The sequence below is a fragment of the Carassius gibelio genome, chromosome A13 (assembly GCF_023724105.1).
Source record: "Carassius gibelio isolate Cgi1373 ecotype wild population from Czech Republic chromosome A13, carGib1.2-hapl.c, whole genome shotgun sequence".
NCBI lineage: Eukaryota > Metazoa > Chordata > Actinopteri > Cypriniformes > Cyprinidae > Carassius > Carassius gibelio.
In genome coordinates, this window is record NC_068383.1 from 13,408,837 (window position 1) to 13,430,842 (window position 22,006).

Sequence of the window (22,006 nt, forward strand, 5' to 3'; positions counted from 1 at the left end):
TGTGAGAAACTAAGCCGAAAAAATTTCTTAATTACAAGTGCTGACCTCAAAATCTAAGTAAGGCATGGGAACGTGAGAAAAAGTGGAAGCTGTGAATCACCAAATATATATAGACTTAAGCATAACATCCTTCCTCTTACCAAGAAATCAATATGCTTATAAAAGAAAAAGATCTTGACCTAAAAAGGAAAGAGTTTGGTTAACCGAGAAATGACGAGCAATGAAATATGTATAACACATGCAATGTTAAACACTCGGTTTGCTATAACTTATAGCAACACCTCCTCCATGTCCTTCGCTACAGCAGACAGTCAAATTTAGCTATGATTAAACATCAACTATACATACATCCATACTATATATTAATCAAAATTATGTTTTTTTCATGTCACTTTATGCTTTCAGCTGTTTCCTTAACATACTTTACTGTCAAGTACATTTGTGTGTAGTTGTGCAGATTTTTTACCCCTTTGTTTATCTGTTAAACATTTGCCTAACATTATTTTGATATGCTTACCAATATAAAAAAATCCTGGTTTCCACAGAAGGAAAGTTTATTTAGCATGTGTTGTAAGACAGATATGTTTTTGAGTGCTGTAATGACTCTTATTGCACATTGGAGGGCGCCGCTATATCATTAGAAGAATAATGGAAAGCTGGACTTTATCTTATTATCATCTCATTATATATACTGAACTCTCTTCAAGTAGATTAATGTTGTCATTTTGATATCTGATTGATATTTTTATATTCTCATTAAAAACCACATTGTCAGTTATAGCTATCTAGCTGAAACAGATCTGAGTCCTACAACCTAATGAAGATCAGTTTTTTGTAATAAAGAACAGTTTTTTCAAGAATTGTTCATTCTTTTCTAATTAAATTCAACAGCTTTCATTTCAAATTATATTATAGGCACAATAATTTGAGGAAAACGATGAAATGAAATTAAATGAATTTTGATTCGGTGGCAGCACTTAAGCTGCCTGAACTCCACAAGTTGTGTAAACTTTGATGATGATTTTTATATTTCAGAAACATCCAAATAGCAAAAAAATTGTGTTTTTTTCTAGTATATGTTTATTTGCATGTGTAAAAGTGTGTGAGTAAATGAGTGTGTGTTTGTTTGAGAGAAAAAACCAATGCAATCACAGTCAATGGGGCAAATGCAGCAAACATGGATTAGTCAGCTGTAGGGCTGGATGACATGAAATGACTGAACACAGCATTACTCACCTTGGCTATAATGGGACCATCACTTTTCTATTTCAATACAAACTGTTTCAACACCAATTGTGTTGAGGATCATTTCTGATGATGACAATTAATAATTCAAATTGGTCACACACAGGTAAACATATTAATCAGTAAGCTGTTTTCCATTTATATTTTCTAAACAAATAAGTTAGTTTATCAAAATAAACTTGTGGTTGAAATGGTGGCTAGACAGAAACTGAGGGGATTTTGAAGGGAAGTATTGTACATATATTTATAAGGTTGTTTAAAGTGTGAACTGACTGACAACTTTTTGAGTTTAAAAGCAAGGCCAAAGCAGGAGTTCTCCTGTGACAAGTCTGGGAACATTGAGAAACTACAGACAACATCCTAGATAGGAAAGCAGTATCCCTAAGTGACTCTGCACTTACAAGGTTCAATGACAGCTGCTACTTATATAATAAACTGTTTACCTTATTAGTGTTGCAAGGCACATCTCTGTGCTCCTCCATCTGAAATCCCTCCTTATTTGGTGGCCTTACAGTTGCCTTGTGTTTCCTTAGAACTGAATGGTGTCTGAAACAAAGTCACATGGAGCCTTACTTGTCTAAAGAACTAACCTGTAAATTATGTATAATGATTATACTTGAACATTATTTTCCTGTAAATATCCTAAACACATAACCAGATGTCTAAATCAAGTCCTGTCCCTTTGGAGTAAACTGAGTGTTTCATTATGGGGAGTCAGTCTCTCCTTAATTAAACAAATGTGTATTCTTGACTCTAAACACATCATCTAAAGTATTAAGCTAAATCAAACAAGGTCAGATATAACATTTCCAATGCTTAGCCTCAAATGAAGAATTTCTACAGTGTCTCACCATAGATTCTATATAACTGCACTTCAATTGGTACATTGTTACTCAGTTTGCAAGTGTTCACTTCTGTGGTCACATCTAAATGTATGGGTACTTGTGTGTGTGTGTGAAAGAACTAATACTTCTATTTAGCATTGCCATGAATTTTTCGTTTTTATTTTTAAGTGACAGTAAAGATTCACAATGTTTCAAAAGATTTCTATATCAAATAAATGGTGTTCTTCTGAACTTGCAATTCATCAAGGAATACTGAAAAACAAAGTATCACACTTTTTTTTTTTTTTTTTTACAAAATATGTGTCAAAATAATGTCACAAAATCATGTGACAATGGAGAATGGAGTAATGATGCTGAAATTTTCAGCTTTGCCATCCCAGCAATAAATTGCATTTTAAAATAAATTACAATGGAACACCATTCTTTTAAACTATAAAAGTTTAAAAGAATGCCTAATGGTTAGAGAGTCAGACTCCCAATCGAAAGGTTGAGGGTTCGAGTCCCGGGCCTGCAGGAATTGTAGGTGGGGGGAGTGCATGGACAGTTCTCTCTCCACCCTCAATACCACGACTTAGGTGCCCTTGAGCAAGGCATCGAACCCCCAACTGCTCCCCGGGCACCGCAGCATAAATGGCTGCCCACTGCTCCGGGTGTGTGTTCACAGTGTGTGTGTGTGTGTTCACTGCTCTGTGTGTGTGCACTTCGGATGGGTTAAATGCAGAGCACAAATTCTGAGTATGGGTCACCATACTTGGCCGAATGTCACGTCACTTTCACTTTTTTTGTCACTTTTCACTAAAAATATTTCACATAAAAAAATGCAGTTTTGGTAAGTTTAAGAGAAACTTTTGAACGGTTATGTTCAATAAAAACCTAGATTTAAAAGTAGCCTATATATTTAAGACTATATTACTGTAAAAAGTCATTTACCGGGCACGTGAACTTCTGGACATTGTGTGCTGCTCATCAGGATTATCTTCTAAAACTAAGATTAATCAATTATCCACCTACACATTTCGTTCATTCACGCAGAAATGATCACATGAAGAAGACATCAGCAGATGATCCGAATTAAACGCCTCAGCCTGAATCCAGACATGCCTGTCAGTTACTTTGCTGCCATTTTACTAACATCATTACCTATCATTAAATCAAATGTAATCCGCTGAATCCTCATCCAATCCGAAGCATTCCCTTTTTGGCTACAGTCTGCATGACGTAGTCAGGGAAGCTCTTATCACAGGTAGGGTGGGGGGGAAGAGAGTGGAAACAGAGAACAGTGTCAGCGCGCACCAATCAAATGCTCCGCCTGGCGTGAAACCTTTGCGCTGATTGGTTGAAGAGCCCTGGCTCTTTTAAGCCGCGCGTTCTCTCGTACTTTGGTTATCCACAAGAAGGCGTCGGTCGTTGGGGAGGTGTTTCGGGATTTCTCTGCATGAGTGGAATATACCCTGGAATAGACATTACAGGGGAAAACGCTCCACAGTGCGAACTCGTGCCTTTTTCTCACTTGTGTTGAGGATATTTAGATTTCAGGATGCCAGTTTTCCACACCAAGACGATAGAGAGTATCCTGGAGCCGGTGGCTCAGCAGATATCCCACTTGGTTATCATGCACGAGGAGGGCGAAGTTGATGGGAAGGCGATCCCAGATCTCACCAGCCCAGTGGCGGCAGTGCAAGCGGCTGTCAGCAACCTCGTGCGGGTGAGGGTCCTGACATCCATACAGCAGTTTTTTTTTTTTTTTTTTTTTGACTCTTTTAGTTTAACTGTTTTATTTTCTTTATTAAGGCGCTTTTCATTTCGTTAAAACGTCTCCCTTTATAAAAAATTACCATACACAATAGGTACCAAAGTTATTGTTGCTGCCTCATAATATGGTTTTACTTATTATTATTTACTTGTTATTTAGTTTATTTTTAATGACAGTGACTGACAACAAGTATTGCTTTATTTTAGTAACAATGACACTGTGTAGGCTACTTTGGTGGAAATTATTGTTAATCATGGGGTGAAGGGTCATGGTCTGATCAGGTTAATATGTTTCATTAGGAATTGTAAATACCAACAGAGTAAACTGATCATGCTGAGTTTGGCTTCATAATCGCATATTACTTTCTTAGTTTGTGGCTATAGGAAATAATAGTTGATATTAAACACTTGGTCCTGATGGGTCAATGAGGAGATGGTCTGAAGCAGAGCATTTTTTTTCTCATAAAACATAGTTTACACATGGTAAACTAAAGTTCCTACATCTGAAAAGGGTTGTTTTTCTGTTAAAAAGGTTGTATGCAATAGTTGAAAATGAGTGTAGCTAAATTATTTTCAACTTGACGCCCCCAGCAAGAGCAGAGGGATGTTGTAATTAAAGACATGCTGTAAACTTTCCAATTCTGTCAATATTTTAGATGTTCCCTAAATGCATTATCCTGTATAGGAGTAGTTACAGTATTTTAAGTACAGTAAGTGAACTGGCAGGAAGCAATGATGTTTGCATCATAAAGGTGAAGTGATTTTGGTATAGTGGAGTCTTTATAGGTGGGCTGTATTCTCTGTACAAGGAGTTCATGTGTTTAGAAAAGTAAGCTGTTAGTTCCAGGAAACATCAAAAACAGAATCATCAATCCCAGAAACCTCCAAGAGTGTTGTACCATTATTTTTCCAGTGTATCCACAGCAACTAGACAGAACCTTGCTGGTATGTTCTCCTTCCTCTCTGGTCTCAGTAAGGGAGTCTCTATTTGAAGAAAGTTACAACAACAACAGTCTGTTATTGAAGCATTACTTATTTGAAAGAATTAATTTGATTGCTACCATATATACCGAAAAGTTATAGAATCATGTTTATTATTTATGAGTTTGATTTAAACATTTCTGATTTGAACAAGCTAACATTTATTCTGGTCTGTTCTGTCATGTGTCCTACAGTATAAGTATTGTAATGCCTTCAGCCATCTGAAACACATTTTTGTTTAATAAGTATATACCTGTAGTTAAATATTCTATTTTAGAATAGAATATTCTAGAATAATTCTATTCTATTCTGAGAGGTCAAAAGGGCTTTCAGTATTAGGCTATTTCTTCTTGTTTATCTGTAACAAGATAATTAACTCCCAGCTGTCATTAAATAAAGTAACGTGAAAAGAATCCTCCTGTACGTGTACGTGAGTAAGTCACAAATAGGGAGTGAGCGTTTTGTGCCGGGAATAAAAAAGGCTTCTAGTCTGGGAAGTAACACGGTCTCACAGTGCATGGCCAGACGGGTGTTTCATGTGCAGGGAAAGTGACTCCCTGCTGGCTTGAGGAAGTCTAAGGTGTCAGCGTCTTCACTGGAGAGGAGACGCACCCCACCCCCCTCATATGTGGCACCTGTTACTGCTGAAGTGTCCAGCACATCAGCCAAGCCTGGAAATCAAGGCTGAGTGAAGAGGCTTTATACATCTCCTCACTCTAAAGACCGGTCTGTATCTTGGAGACTGTTCTATGTTTAGATTGTCAACATTCTCGTAGTCGCTTTGGGATTGTGGTAAGAGATTAGATTATATATACATAGTAGTCAACTCATATGTATATAATGGCAATATAATTGTGACAAATAAAGAATTTAATGTGTAATTGTTTGTTTTAATGGTGACTTTCACTAGTTCAAGCTTCTGCAGAATATATGGCCTAGATATAATAGATACAATCCGGAACCATATTTGGTCTTAGGTAACTTGAACTGATTAATGATCATTGCTGGGTGGAATGAAGCCAGTGAGGAACAGCCAACTAGTTGTACCTGGATATGGACTATTTGAGTTGTTTTATCCCCTTTCTCTGAATGCTTTTTATGGATCTTAACGGAGAAGACAGCAGGGGTCTGGCATGGAGGGGAGTCTCCATCTCTGTCTGTCTGTCTTTTCAGCCAAGTCTGTCACAGTGCTTTGGAAAAGAGCCATTGGCATACTGTCCATGTGCATTTGTAAATGTGTGCTGTTTATGTCATCCATGGCTAAGCTTTTAGATTCCCTTTGGACTGGAGCCAGCAGTAGTGCAGAACTACAGGATATGTGAACTACTGCTGTTGTTTTGATGTCGCATTTAACAGTTAAATGCAGTTATTTAACAGGCAGTGCCTGAAAATAGTCCCCAGCTAGTTTGTAATATCTTTGCGCCTGCTGCACCCATGGTACGGCAGCCAAGCTGCTTGATTATTACGCTGGAATGAGAGTTTAGTTTCTAGCCATTTCAGCCTAGAAAATCGCAATTTTAAATTTTCCGACAGTTTTAGCACACAATGTAACTACATAAGAGTCATGTTTTTTAACAGGAAAAATATAGTAACTATTTGGTCATTTTTGAGCGAAATGTAAACGGTCTAATCAGATTCAATGATCTATGCTAAGCTAACCTAAAAGTGCTACCGCCAGACCCGGAGATCGGCTGAATAGATCCGAAAATGGTCAAACTCAACTGTTTAACTCTAGGGGGTTGGAAAATGAGCCTATTTTCAAAAAAAGTGGAGTGTTCCTTTAAAGCCAAACTCCTAGTACATTAGTGAATTGCCACTCACAGGGAAAACTCCCTTAGTGATAAAATGATTGTGTGAGAGGAGGTGATGCCCTTTGAAATGTGTTAAACTGAACTAAATTCTAGCCATGGATACAGATCTGTCATAGTTAGACCCACACTGAGGACACAAGCATAAACTACTTTGCAGTTTACTTCCCCCAGCTCCCATAATCCCTCAAGTACTTTAAACAGGCATATTGCTTTTAAAGCAAGTCTTCCATTTAACTAAATCCAGCCTTAGAGAATATATTTTGAGTGGCAAAATAAATGCCTGTGTGAGTTTATCTGTGATGGTTGATCGATCTCTGTATCGACCACTGGAAAACCAATATGTAGAATATAACATTTGATTTATAAACAATACTCAAAAGTTTGGGGTTTGTGAGATGTTCTTTTTTTATGTGTTGCTGTTTGAAATAAATCTCTTATGCTCACAACTCAAAACATGACTCAATGGAGGTCTTAGTTACTTTGCACTTAATGTATGTTTAATGTATGTTTTGGGAAATTGGGCTTGATGTAATCATCCACAATAAATAACAAGTTCTTTAAGTGTAACCTCTTCAGTCCTGTTTGCTGAAATTGTCTGAATTGTCCTTAATGATATCTGACAGGCGGAAGCAGGAGCAGCTGCTGACCCGGGCTGCTCTCACAAAACCCATTATCACAGCAAGAATGCACCTGAGATCAAAGAGCCTTTTAGTGAAGCTACAGTTGCTAGAAATACTCTGCATTAAATATGCATCAAAAGTGCATAATCAATGCTCTGATCCCTTTTGAGTCTGTCTTTCTGTTACCCATATGCTTTGTTTGACACCATGAAAAGTGCCAAATGTGGTAATTTGAGGGGCCTTTTATCAACCTTTTATGGATCTGTCAGAGTGTGTGCAAGAGTTTCCCTTTAAAGGAGTCTTAAGTCTTTGCAGAGGTTGTGGGAATGAATGCGAGACACTTCAGAGTTCGAGCGTAAACAGTCAACAGATGACAGAGTGCTGTGACAGTGCAGGAGCCTTGTTATATAAACAGCCATCATCATGGAGAGAGAATGCAGTCGCACCCGCTCTGCTTTCACACACATATGAACTTTAGAGGAATATCTTATAGTGGGCTCTTATTTACCATCATTTCTTCTTGCCCCAGACCAGGACACTGAACTAAGAATAACTGTGTTGAATGTGGTTGCAGGTTCAGTATCTGAAGAGAAGCTTAAGGTGGAGGCCCCACTAAGATGAGCGTTTCAATGTATCAGGTGCCAATAGACACTAATAAGCCTCAGATACATAGAAAATAATAAGTGTAAGTGTTCAACTCTCTGACCACATGACAGTTTGACTGTATTTAAAAAAATTTTTTGGAAGGGTACATCATGTTTATCCAGAACTGCAATGAAAGGGTTTTTCATTCTGTGCAATACATCTAACTGTACCAAACAGGCCGTGCAGCATCCTTCACAGTGTGCACAGGGTTGATGTTTGTGACTGGCTGCTGTGTGTGCATATGAGATCTCTGTTCTCACTTTATCCCAGCAGTTTACCAAGTTAGCCTTATTTATGGGTCCCCTTCACCCATTTAGATTAGAACTCAGTAAAAGAGCGCTCTGGACTACAAAAGCACCATCCTCCATTCACAGCTGCATGCTTTGGTCCTAAGCAGGTCATCGGCTGTGAATCAATGCACTCTATTATTTACTACTTGCGTTTGTTTGTTTGGCCTGTTTCTCATTGTTATTCCTTGTTATTTTCACCCATGCAATCAAATAAAAGTGCTATATGTATGTATATATATATATATGTGTATATATTATTTCCAAATGTTACCTCATGAAAAGCTTAATGGAAGCTTAAAAATCTTCTTCAAATATGATTCCGAGATGGAGGAGAGAAATGAATGTGACCGCCTCAGTGTAAAAAAGAGCAGGCGGGAAGTGGCCATGTGCCATGTGGAGATAACAAACATCTCTCTGTTACGCTGCTATCTCTGCATTAGTGGCCTCTAAAAAAGGACACTGTAATGTCATTCCTGAAGTCCAGTGAGAGGGCAAATAGACCATGTGCATGGGAGCAAAGTGTGTGTGGTCTGATATCTTGTCACCTCAGGGTTATGTTTTTAAAATCAAACAGTGGTTTTGCTGTGATGTAAGAGAGAATTGGGGCACTTTTCTTTGCTTGGACACACTGAAAATGTTCAGATTAATGGTTGATGGGTGATTATAGCTAAAGAAAATCTCTGTTTTTGTCTGATGCATCATGCAAATAAAGCAATGACTCAGTGACAGGTTTTGAATCGATGAAACTGACCATTTGAACTGATTTATGTTGTTTAATTAAATAAAGCATTGGATCAAAAAAAGAGTTTAATAACATGGTGTTTTGTTTAGTTTGCAGATGTGTTGATTGCATCTTCGTCTTCCAATGTGTTCATTCTGGAAATACTAAATAACTGGGTGTGATAATGGCAGATGAGCAGCATGGGTTGTTGTTTCAGACTGGACAGTTGGAAGTATTGGCAGCATCCCAGACAGCGAGTTGTAGATCAGCCTAAGGGCTCATCCAAGACACACAGGCCCTTATTGTGTCCAGACACTCAGAGCGACTCCATTCACAAGCTGTGTCAATCTGGTCTGCCTAAGGGCTGAAGCTTTTCCTAATGAGTGTGTATAACCTTTTTGAGTGGCAGCTGGTGTCATAAAAATAGAAATGCATTTAATGGTCTCATTAAATGGTCTTCATCTTGTAAACCAGCTTGTCTTACATGTGTTGTCAGGTGGGGAAGGAGACGGTTCAAACCACAGAAGACAAGATTATGAAGAGAGACATGCCTCCGGCCTTCATTAAGTAAGACCTATGCTTCCTGTCTCTCTCCAGGCGCTTGTCATGTGAACACACATTAGTTCTAATCACACTGAACACATATGCGCCCATTGCACAGGCCACACTCACAACCCTCTACATTATGACTGAATCAATCACATATGCAAACAAATCTTCACTCTGGGTGACTAAATGATGTCTAATATTAGCAAATGGATAATAAATTCTCAGATTTAACTCGCCATTGCTTGAGTTGGATAAGTTTGGCACATACAGATTTTCAAGCTCTGTCACGCGATACAGTATGTGCTGTTTTTCAGTTCATCTGAATGGATGTGCAACGCACCTGTGTTTGACATACTGTACTGTAAACTCCAGTGTGAAGGCGCATGACTCGCCGTCGCTTTGTCTCACATACACGCATCTGTTTTGATTTCAGCAAATCAGTTCGAGAGAAAGCACAAAACCTGATTAATTTTCATGAACCCAGCAGCTCAGTAATCCTTAGTAATCCTTAGTGTGTTTTATAGTTCTTATTAGTAGAATTTGTATCATTATTATCTTATCAGTATTTTTGTTAGCACCCCCAAAATTTGTATTTTTTTAACATTTTTTTACAAAAACACTGAATGACCACCACCATTCCAGTTAAAATGTTCAGTTAAAATGACTAATATGCGTTCAAACATGGTGATCCAGTTTATTTCTATTACTAAAGTTCTACTATTAAATAATACATGATTATTATGCTTGACTGACTGATGTTAAGAGTGTACTTTCAGATAGATTCAGTCTGGCGAGTAAACCAAACTATGTACTAGCCAATGGCGATTCAGTTGCCAATGAGGGTTGCAGGATTAACAAAGTATGTGCCTTTACCTTGTAAAGAGAAGTTTAAAGTGATGATAGATTGTCAAAACTGATTTTAGATGCCTACAAAGCCTAATGTCAGAGTTTGAGGTCTTTGATGTATTGAAATAATGTACAGAGTAATGGAGGTTAAATAAGGTCTTGCAGGTGCGATTGCCTGAGTTTGGCTGAGTCATCCGCTCACTGCTGAAGCTTGGGGGTTGTTTTCCACAGAGCTTACGATGCATTATTGATAAGTCTACGCAAAAACTATATGACTGCTCTCCCCAGTCCCCCCGGCTTTGTGAAGTGATGTCTTGGCAGCAGATGCAGATGGAGCAGTTAGTATTGAATCTGTTTAATATTGATGCACACTGTCTGTTTGTTTCTCTTTCTCCATCTTTTTCATCACTCTCTCAGAGGCGCTAAGTCAGAAAGTCACAGAGAACTTGTTCCTCCCTTGTTCCTCAAACCTTAAAACAGTCCAGAAAACAGCAAAAGTCATTTTTTTAAATGCTTTTTTGACAAGGAATGTGAGGAGATGACTAGCAACGAGAGAAGAGGAGGTAACTGGGTTAAGACATTGTTTTCTACATTATATATTAAATCTATTTATGTATAATTATTATCTGTTAAATTTGCATAAAAATAATATATGTCTGTGTGTGTGTGTATATGTATATATATATATATATATATATATATATATATATATATATATATATATATATATATTTTAGAAAAGGAGAGAACTGGATTAAGAAACACTATTTTATATATTATATGTCTTGTATTTATATTATATGTAATGAAAAATAATGTACAGTATATTTAAATTGTATAAAATAATTCATTTAATAATTAATTATATATATATATATACATACATATACATACAGTGCCCTCCATAAGTTTTATAACAGTAAAGATATAATTGCTTTCTCTGCTGTGGAGTCAAGACATTCGCAAATATGATTAAAGGATGTATATGACATATGACAAAACTACAGAATGTCACATTTTATTATTAGGTCTTTCGTTACATACATGTTTTACTAAATAAAAAAGGACAGCACTTTTAGAGTTCATCCCACTATTCGATGTTATCATAAGGATTGTAACAGTTGAATTTAAGGCAGATGTAAAAGATTAAAATCTAATATTTAGTGGCAGATCACTTGCATGCAATCAGAGCAGTGAGTCTGCAACCCATAGACATCAGCAGACTCTTGGTCTTATGCTTTGAAATTCTTTTCTTCAGCCTTTAATGCAGCCAATTCCAACTGTTGCTTGTTTGGGGGAGTTTTTGTCTTTAGTGTCCTCTTCAGCTGGTGGAATTAATGTTCAATAGGATTTCAATCTGGAGATTGATTTGGCCAATCTGAGACTTTACATTTCTTTCCCCCGATAAAGTCTTTGACTGAACTGGCAGGGTGTTTTGGGTCATTTTCCTTTCTAAAACGTTTGGTGTCATTTTCTTGAATATTGGTAGTCAAGATGATTTTGTACCCTTCCAAATTTATTCTGCTACTGCCATCATACATTAAGTTATCATTAAAATGAAGTGGTCCTGTTCTAGAGACAGCCATGCATGCCCATGCCATGATACCACCTCCACCAAGCTTTACAGATGAGGTTGTATGCTAAGGATCATTTTGCAGTTCCCTTTTTTCTCCACACTTTTGCTTTCCAGTCACTTAAATAAAGGTTCATCTTTGTCTCATCAGTCCATCAACTCAGTTCCAAAACGCTACTGGCTCACATTTGTGAAGAATCTTTCCTTTGTATTTTTGGTGCTGATCAGAGGTTTGCATCTTGCTGTGTAGCTTCTGTAATTCTGTGTCAAATTCTCCTTTAGGCTGTAGATTGACAGAGCATCACCCCCGCTTTCTGGAGGTTGTTGGTGATTTTACAGACGTGTATTTTAGGGTTCCTTTTGACAGCTTTTATGATTTGTCTGTCATCAACTAATGTTGTTTTTCTCAGCCGATCAGGTCGTCGTTGGTTGCTGATGTCGCCGGTAGTTTCCAGACTCTTGATTTCTCCATGCCCTTTGTTTTTCCTATAGTTCTAACTGACTTCCTCTTTTCTTTTAGCATCCAAATTGCTTGCTATTCTTTCAGAGTCAGCGTCCTCGTCTTCATCCTGGTTGTGTGTCATCATCAAATTCAAGACTTAGAATGCAGAAGCAATGGATATAACTGAATTAATGCAACAGGACACAGCTGAACACTTAGATAGACCTGTGAGGCAACTTTTCCAATACTTATGGAAAAGTATTCCATATAAGTATATTTAGTTTTTACCCCCTTTTTCATGAGCTGAACTCAAACATCTAAGACTTTTTCTATGTACACAAAAGTCCTATTTCTCTCAAACATTAATCACAAATCTTTCTAAATCTGTGTTAGTGAGCACTTCTCCTTTGCTGAGATAATCCATCCACCTCACAGGTGTGGCATATTAAGATGCCGATTAGTGTGCCTTAGGCTGGCCATAATAAAAAATCCACTCTTAAACATGCAGTTTTACTGTATTGGGGGGTCCGGAAACCAGTCAGTATCTTGTGTGACCACCATTTGCCTCATGCAGTGCAACACATCTCCTTCGCATAGAGTTGATAAGGTTTTTGATTGTGGCCTGTGGAATGTTGGTCTGCTCCTCTTCAATGGCTGAAGTTGCTGGATATTGGCAGGAAACTGGAACACGCTGTTGTATACGCCGGTCCAGAGCATCCCAAACATGCTCAATTGGTGACATGTCCGGTGAGTAAGGTTGTGTAAAAAGACAATAGTAGCGTGTTTCGACGATAGCAGATGTCTCTGTCAAAGGTCAAGACGATATTAGGCTCATTCTCCTATTAATGTATTAAATTACAATAATTTATATATATTAATTAGGCAGCCTAATTTGGCTATCAAACTGCCCAGCTATTTCAGTTCAGCACCGCACTTCACACACGCAAAGAAGGATTTGAGCCTGTAGTGGGGAAGAAGTCTCCATCTTCAAACAGAAGTACATCATCTGCAGATGTAAGGTATTTCATTGCGCTTTAACAACTAATCTAAACAGCCTATATGTGCAATATTTTAGACGAGCCCTCACTAACTAAAGTTTAATGTTATGTTAGAATGCATCTCATTCTTGTTTCTGTGGTGGTGTGTCAGGCTCGTCATGGGGCGCACAGGAGCGATGATGACTGATGCATCAGTTCAATTCAACTTTACTCTAAATATATGAACTTACCTGTTTTCAATACTTTATATTTAACGTGTTCGTTTATGTCCAATATTAGTGTTCAATTGTTGGACTGAAAATGTGAAATCTACTATTGATTTTCACCGTTGATTAATTTTGCAGAACATTTAGACTAGAGCTGAAACAACGAATCGATTTAATCGATTAAAATCGATTATTAAAATAGTTGTCAACTAATTTAGTAATCGATTCGTCGCTAAATAAATTTTATTTGCCATAAGCGGCTCATTTCGTGCATATTTCAAATCTGCGGTGACCAAAGTGTGGCAGTAATGAGCCACCGGAGGTTTTACTCAGCCAGTAGAGCAGGTGAAGTAGCGAATAGCCAATAGCTGGCCTCGTTTTATGTCACGTGCTTCCCGAACAGCGTCTCTGCAGCATTCAGCGGGAAGTGGGAGTACTTTACTTTGAGCCTTCAAAATGAAGAGTAACCTGTAAACTCTGCACTACTGAACTGTTTAAGGGGCCGTTCACATATCGTGTCTTTTGCGTGCTCAAGTTCGTTATTTCCTATGTAGGCGCGCAGTATGCACTCTCATAATGGAAGCGACGCGGTCGCGACACGCACGCGGTGCGATGCGCCCGTTTTTCCAGGCGCGTTCACACCGCATCCATTTATCCTTTGCTGAAATTTCCGGGTCTTCATGGAGAGGGCACGTCATGGAGAGAGCACGTCATGGTTGCTTAGCAAAGGCAGACGCCTCAGGGGCGCTTTGGAAAGAAGGAGAAAGCGGCGCGACTAGCGTTTTACACGCGTTTTTAGAAACGTTTGTTTTTAAATGTTTGAGTATATTTAAAATGCACTTCTTTTGTAAGTATTCACTGCTCTTTTTCACACAGCAGGTTTTTTGTGTGTGTCCCAATTTTTTTTTTCTGGACAACCTTCTGATGGATTTTACTTTAAATTGTGAGTTCCATTCAGGTTTCATGCCATTGGCACTTTTTTTTTTCCGAAGGATTGTTTACAATTTCACAGCATAAGCTATAAAGCTTTTTCCCAGTAAATAATAAAATACAATGCACTGCAATTTTATTCTGTTTTATCCTTATACTTCGTGAAAGTATGTTCTCAAAGATTCCTTAAGCTTTGTTTGGGATGTTAAACTACTTTAGGAGCTCTAAGGACTGCCATGGTGAAAACAATATTTGAAATCTCCTTGTGAATTTTGCTAGAGTATGGGTCAGTGTTTTGATTGCAGAAGAGTTCGACAAAGGATTACTAACATAATAAAACAACTCCAGGTATATTTTTGATGAGGATATGACAATGCAAAATGGTTAAAATCTCTTAAAAGTCTATGCTGAATGATAAAGACCCTTTATTAATAATTTCATTGGGGAAAAAATGGAAAAAACTAAAATATAAGTACATAAACCGATTAATCGATTAATCGTAAAAATAATCGACAGATTAATCGATTATCAAAATAATCGTTAGTTGCAGCCCTAATTTAGACTGATAACTTCCGTGCGCAGATGGGGCAAATTTGTCACAAGACAAGTGATATGACAGTTGCATCCGACTACATATGAACTAGCTGTTTTAAATACAGTTTTTTTATATTTAACGTTAGTTTATCAGTATGTTTGAAAGTATATTTTTGATAGGCTCTATCTCACACACCTGCATGGTTTAAAACACCAAATAGTTATGCTATGACAAGAACAAAGAGTCTCTCTCTTGCTCCACCCATGCATGATAATATAGTGTATCGTTGATCTCACGGGCTGACTATATGACGATTTGAAAAATGACCATATTGATCCACAATGTTGACATCAGCAAACCACTCACTCACATGACGCCATACACACTGTCTGCCATCTGCCCTGTACAATGAAAATCGGGATTCATCCGTCAAGAAAACACCTCTCCAAAGTGTCAGATGAAATCAAAAGTGAGCATTTGCCTACTTACGAAGATGAACTGCAGTCAGGTCAAGACCCCAATGAGGACGATGAGCATGCAGATGAGCTTCCCTAAGACTTTAAGGTTTCTTTGGAGATGGTTTATGGTAGAGAAATTAACATTCAATTCACGGGCAACAGCTCTGTTGGACATTCCTACAGTCAATCGCACGCTCCCTCAAAACTTACGACATCTGTGGCATTATGCGGTGTGATAAAACTGCACATTTTAGAGTGGCCCTTTATTGTGGCCAGCCTAAGGCACACCTGTGCAATAATCATGCTGTCTAATCAGCATCTTGATATGCTACCTCTGTGAGGTGGATGGATTATCTCAGCAAAGGAGAAGTGCTTACTAACACAGATTTAGACAGATCTGTGAAAAATATTTGAGAGTAATAGGCCTTCTGCGTACATAGAAAAAGTCTTAGATGTTTGAGTTCAGCTCATGAAAAATGGGGGCAAAAATAAAAGTGTTGCGTTTATAATTTTGTTCAGTGTGTATGTATATATATATAACAAATTGAGGTAAAATTTAGAATAAATATTTACAAGATTAAATTAATACAAGATTAATTTAAAATTATTTTTATTGCTCATAGTCAATTATAATAAGGTTTTAGTTTGCATTTACACCATTTGTCCTGCAGGCATGAATTATAACTCAAATTGTGCTGTATATCAAGGAGAAGGTGTGCTGTTACCTTTCAAAGTGATGAGACTTGATCAGTCTTGGTGGAAGATAAAGTGTTGGTATCTGTATTAATCTGCATCTATTTGAAATGGCTGGGCAGATAGGCTTAGTTGAAGACCGCAAAAGTCTTAGCTGATTTGGCACCATAAACACAAGCTGGCACAGGGTTTATCAATCAGCACACATGTGGTTGGTGTCAGGAGATGTGAACCTCTCTGTAAATAGGCTGTGTTGTAAGCACTGACACTGCTGCTCTCATTTCTGGAAATTGAGTGTCATCTTGATTTGTGATTTAGTGGGCTGTTGATTTAATTGCAGTTAAATCAATTAGTAATGTCACCTCCAATTTAAATCAACTGTATAGTTTTTCTTTTTGCACTGAATATTGCATTTATTTGAACATTTTTAATAGTGCAAGCCATTACATATTTGTATAGATTTATACAGTATGAGTTCGTATAAAAGGTTCAGTAGTTAGTCATGATGTTTTTATTTTTGTTTATAAGGGTGGAAAATGCCTGTGCTAAGCTGGTGGAAGCAGCTCAGATGCTGAGGAGAGACCCCTACTCTGTCCCGGCCCGTGATTACCTCATCGATGGCTCACGGGGCATCCTGTCAGGCACTTCAGACCTGCTTCTGACCTTTGACGAGGCAGAGGTATGAATGGGAATGTGGGCTATATCTTGATGATGAAGTCAAGGATTTCAATAAAAATAATTGAGATTAATGATTTGTTTTATTCACGTCACTTACAGTGTAGCCTTAGCCTGCCTGATACACATTCAAAAGAAACTCAGTATTCAGCAAGGTGCACTGGCTTTTATTCTGGCCTATCAACATTAAACACATAGTCCCTTATCATGCGTTGTGATTTGCTTTCTTAATGTGCCATGCTCCACGTATCCAGCCTTCCCTGTGAGCACATGATCTGAGGGAGCCACCTCACACACAGTGTGTCTTCTATCAGCAAGCGTTAGTTTTGAAGTTCCTGCTTCTGTGGGTCACAAGATTTCTCATCACAAGACAAGACATGAACCCAGCAGCACAGTGGAAATGGGCTTGTAATATGTATTCAAAACCAAATATGCTCCTTAAAACTAGTGAGAACACATGCAGATTTACTACCAATGACTGCTATACTATTATACAATAATTAAAAAAATATATTCTAACATGTACATCTACCGGCAAGATATTAGATCATCGGTTTGTGGTGAAAGCTTACTCTGAGCTCTGTTAATAGTGCTGCTATCATCTTTCTCAAGGTGCTGTGTTGTTCACAGGGCACTGAGTAAGCATGATGTTATGGTACTTTATCTTGTGGGTCTGTCTGTTTGTGGCAGAGACCTGCAGAATGAAACATTAGTCCACTGGGATCCCTGTTGCACAAATAGTAGAGCATGGTGCTTGCAACGTAAAGGTTAATTCCCAGGAAATACTGATGAATTATGTAGCTTCAGTCCACTGTTGCCCCAAGTTGTTTCTGCCAAATGAAATGCAAATGTTCCTTTGTGTCTTTTTATATTGTATCATTCGTATTTTTGTGTCTTTTTAAGGTGCGTAAAATTATCCGTGTTTGTAAAGGCATCCTGGAATACCTGACCGTTGCAGAGGTTGTGGAAACCATGGAGGACTTGATCACTTATACTAAAAACCTCGGACCAGGTACATCTGATAAATGTTTTTACCTCTGTTATTTCTTTTTGAAGAGGTTTCTTTTTATTTATTTTTTTTTTTTTATTATTTAAAGTTGACACTTGACATCTGGCTTTTGCAAGTGGAGAGTTGGCAGAGACTTTCTGAATGGAATTCATTGTTATTATGGCTGAACTATTATTTTCAGATGCTTTTGTAACTTTGTTTGTTTTTTAGAGATTCATCTCTTTGAATTATGGTATGACCATGAAAACTGATTATTTGTTACTTGTCTCCTCTTCAACTGTTTTTATTAGCTGGTAGGTTGTTTTTGAAGGAAGAATTTTTGTTCAAGTGAGGCATTTTCAGTTTATAGTAGCCTTGATCAGGCTCTTTTCCTATTTGCACTTTATGTATGGCATACGCTATAAAAAAAAAAAAATATTATTATTTTTTTAACAATGTACATAAAAAAAAAACTATCACAGTTTTCACTAAAATATTAAAATATTAGTTCACTCTTGAATCAAAATTTCCTTTTAATTTACTCATCCCCATGTCATCTAAGATGTTCATGTCACTCTTTCTTCAGTTGAAAAGAAATTACGTTTTTTTTTAGGAAAAAGTCCAGCGAAGCATTTAACCACAAATGCTGATCTTGCACTAACTCTGCAATGTGTGTCTATGACTTCACCATTATGTAAGGTCACGTTTGAAAGGTCACGCGCTTAGTCTCAGGAATGAATTACATTTGAAAATAAATAAAAAATGGGAAACAATTATTTTAAGTTGTAATAATATTTCACAATATGATTGTTTTTTGTTTTTTTTATTAAATCAAATAAATGCAGCCTAAGTGAGCATATGAGACGTTTTTCAAAGACATTTAAAAATCTTACTGACCCCAAACGTTTGAACACTATATTTTTAGATTTTGATGTTGGATATACATGTATTAACTTATATTGGATGTTCAGTTGTTCATGCATAATTTTTACATAGATTACCCATGTTGTCATCACGTTCACTTAAAGTTAATCTTTAAAAATCTAATATAATTACACTGTTAAATGTAATCTTTGTCAAATCACAAAGTGAACATCAATTTTTGACCTCTACATCATCACTTTATTGACGTATGAATTTGTTAGGAATGACGAAAATGGCAAAGATGATTGACGAGCGGCAACAGGAGCTGACACACCAGGAGCACCGTGTGATGCTGGTCACCTCCATGAACACAGTGAAGGAACTGCTGCCCGTGCTTATATCAGGTGAACTGCTGTGTGTGTGTGTGCCGTGTGCCGTGTGCGGTCTCAGTGTGCCAGCTTGTTGATATGGCAACACTGATAATTGAAGCCATTTAACCGCCTTGTGGGGAAAGATAGATTTTTCCCTTCATTCATTTGGCTTTCTGCTGTTGGCTCAGTAATAAAGAGCCAGGTTGATTGCAGCTTATCTGCACATGCGAAAAGCAGAAAGGCTTTTAATGTCGATGTTTGCAAATATGTCTACTAATATGGTGACAATTAGTAGCCTGATTTTAAACCACACTCTCATCTTCATCTGTACAACAGTTTTTAGATAAAAGGAAAAGGGAGGACTAACAAAACTGTTTGTTTTTGGATACCCATCAGCCATTAAAATCTTTGTGACAACCAAGTGCATCAAGAGTCATGGTGTGGAGGAGGCCTTGAAGAACAGAAACTACACGTTTGAGAAGATGAGCACCGAGATCAACGAAATAATCCGAGTGCTGCAACTCACTTCATGGGATGAGGATGCCTGGGCCAACAAAGTATGAGCTTTATCATGTACATACATACATACATACATACATACACACATAGACTCCTTTAGAAAACCCCACCTTAAACAGTTACACTAAGCTATGTAGGCTTCCCTGGGTGAGACAACTACTGTCCTGCAGTCCCTGGGCAAGTTAAGTGAACACACTTACTGTTATTGTACTGTGTTTACAAAAGACATTGGCAGCGGTGAAGAGAAGTCCAAATCTCACACATTTCGTCCATAGAGAAGTTTACTTCTAGGGATAATGTGTCAATCTTTTGGTGTGATTTTTACATTTTAATAAAATGGTTTTTCTTTATTTTATAAGAAACTGAAAATAATCTGTAAAGTCTCTGTTGTTGTAGAAATAGCAAAATATCTCAGCACTGATCTTAGCTGCATATGCACACAATGATAATAGTTTTACCAAAGGACGTTTACATATAATCCACAAGAGAAAATAATACTTGAATTTATAAAAATGTCATCGTTAAAAATCAATTTAAATCATCGTTTAAAATACGCTTGATGCTTAATGCTGTGTTGTCACCTGGATGAGCCAACTGTTTTTGGTTTTGTTTAGTTATAGTTGTTCTTGTGTCCCTTGTTTGTACTGAACAGTTAAACTGCCCGCTGTTTTTCAGAAATATCCTTCAGGTTCCACAAATTCTTACATTTTTCAGCATATTTAGCATATTTGAACCCTTTTCAACACTGATTGTATGATTTTGAGATCCATCTATTAACAAGGAGGACAACTTAGAGACTCATATGCAACTATTATAAAAGGTTTAAATGCTCACCGATGCTCAAGAAGGAAAAACAATTCATTAAGAACCTGGGGTGTAAACCAAAAAAGATGTGTACGTATTCCTTATTTTGCCTAAATATTATATATATCTTTTCATTATTACTGCCCTTCAGAAGTTACAGAAGATACTTACATGTTTCCCCAAAGACAAAATAAGTTAAATTTACCCTGGTCCTCAAATCAAAAAAGTTTTGGCCTCCAGGCTCTTAATGCATTTTTAATGCATGTACATAAAAATTTACAGAAATTATACATTGCCACTTCAAAAGTGGGCATTCATTGCTGTGCTCTATTGAGACCTCTTGGTGTATCTTTGTTTTTCTCCCTGAATGAATGTGATGCTCCCCTCCTGCTAATGCAATAATCTGTTGCATTTCCCAAAACTGTTCACTGACTATATGACATAAAAACACAGGCCTGATAACCAGCATAGGTGTAAAAACATCACTTATTACTGTACACATAACATCAATGTTTGACAGTAAGATTAATTATCTACTTGTCAATACTTCATGAAGTCTACTGAATCATTTGATCCCTTGCTAACTGATGACACCCTGCTTGCTGAGCATGCATATTAAATATTTCCTTAAGAAATCACTCTACTCTCAAAATCAGTTTCCTAAGCTTTCCTTTACTTTGCTGTCACCTCTGTTTTTCAGTTTGCCCTGGTATAACTCTGTAAAAATGCCTCTTTCTTTTTGCTCTTTCTTTTCTGTGTTCTTCCATTTTTTCCCTTCCCATAGAAGGTAAGCTCCTCTCTCCTGCTCTGTAATGCAACAAACTGCATGCCAGATCATTGTGTTGCTAACAGTATGTGTGTGTTCGTATATACATTCTTGTTTCTCCTACATGATGTTTGATAGAAGCCTTTTTTCTCAGCCTGGCTTGCCATTTTATATGCTGTAAACAGTGAATTGCAATTAGAGAGGTTATTTTCTGCCGTGCCGTAGAATGACACCGTGCCATCACTCACCCTTCACATCCATATTTACTTCAGTCTCATTTCATCCCTCATTTAGACACACTCTCAAAGTTAATCACTAACATCTGAACACAAGCTGTCTTTCCATATTAACATGAATGTATGCTCAATATCGACTGAGACACAGCTATTCCCACTTTTAAAGATTGAAGTTTGCTTTCATATTCACATATTTCCGGTTGTAATAGGAAATTACGGTGGGATATATTGCACCTGTTTTTATTAAAATATCGGTTAAACTTTAAGGTGTCCTTGTCACAGTGTAATTAATAGTAAGAGCATAGCCTTTGTTTTACCTTTCAGTTTAGCAATTAAAAGTGGTTTAATCTAGAGCTGTGCAATTAATCGATATACAGTTTCAATTCCAATGGTTATGATATTATAACCTCATTTACAGAAAATGAAAAATAAATCACTCATGTACAGTTTTGGTCATGTGGCCCACTCATAATCATGATTACAAAATTGACTTAAATAATCGTGATAATGATTTTTGCCATAATAGAGCAGCCTTGGTTTAGTTGGCACCATTCTCTATATAACAATTTCAAGTTATAGTTGGCCCAAATCTTTCTTGACACTATTTACTCTGTTAGCCAAAGAGAGACAGATGTTGTCATCC

General features: G+C 37.3%; 2 protein-coding genes across 8 annotated transcripts in view; both read left to right on the forward strand.

Moving 5' to 3' along the window:
- Positions 1 to 3,471: 3,471 nt before the first annotated feature.
- The window catches only part of LOC128026209 (vinculin), a 37,963-nt gene continuing 19,428 nt past the window's right edge, over positions 3,472 to 22,006 (forward strand). For 4 of the 7 annotated variants that reach the window (XM_052613055.1, XM_052613057.1, XM_052613056.1 and 1 more), the window contains exons 1-6: positions 3,473 to 3,795; positions 9,407 to 9,477; positions 16,669 to 16,819; positions 17,719 to 17,827; positions 18,949 to 19,071; positions 19,435 to 19,595. In XM_052613055.1, coding sequence (XP_052469015.1) covers positions 3,628 to 3,795; positions 9,407 to 9,477; positions 16,669 to 16,819; positions 17,719 to 17,827; positions 18,949 to 19,071; positions 19,435 to 19,595 — 783 coding nt within the window. In that variant the 5' untranslated portion in view covers positions 3,473 to 3,627. Of the gene's footprint in view, positions 3,796 to 9,406; positions 9,478 to 12,111; positions 13,068 to 13,189; positions 13,340 to 16,668; positions 16,820 to 17,718; positions 17,828 to 18,948; positions 19,072 to 19,434; positions 19,596 to 22,006 lie in introns of those variants that run through there. The other 3 variants (XM_052613062.1, XM_052613060.1, XM_052613061.1) reach the window with 3 other exon arrangements.
- Positions 9,163 to 22,006, forward strand: part of LOC128026211 (adenosine kinase-like) — a 176,284-nt gene continuing 163,440 nt past the window's right edge. The window contains exon 1 of the mRNA XM_052613066.1: positions 9,163 to 9,167. The gene's annotated coding sequence lies outside the window, so the exon portion shown is untranslated. The remainder of the gene's footprint in view (positions 9,168 to 22,006) is intronic.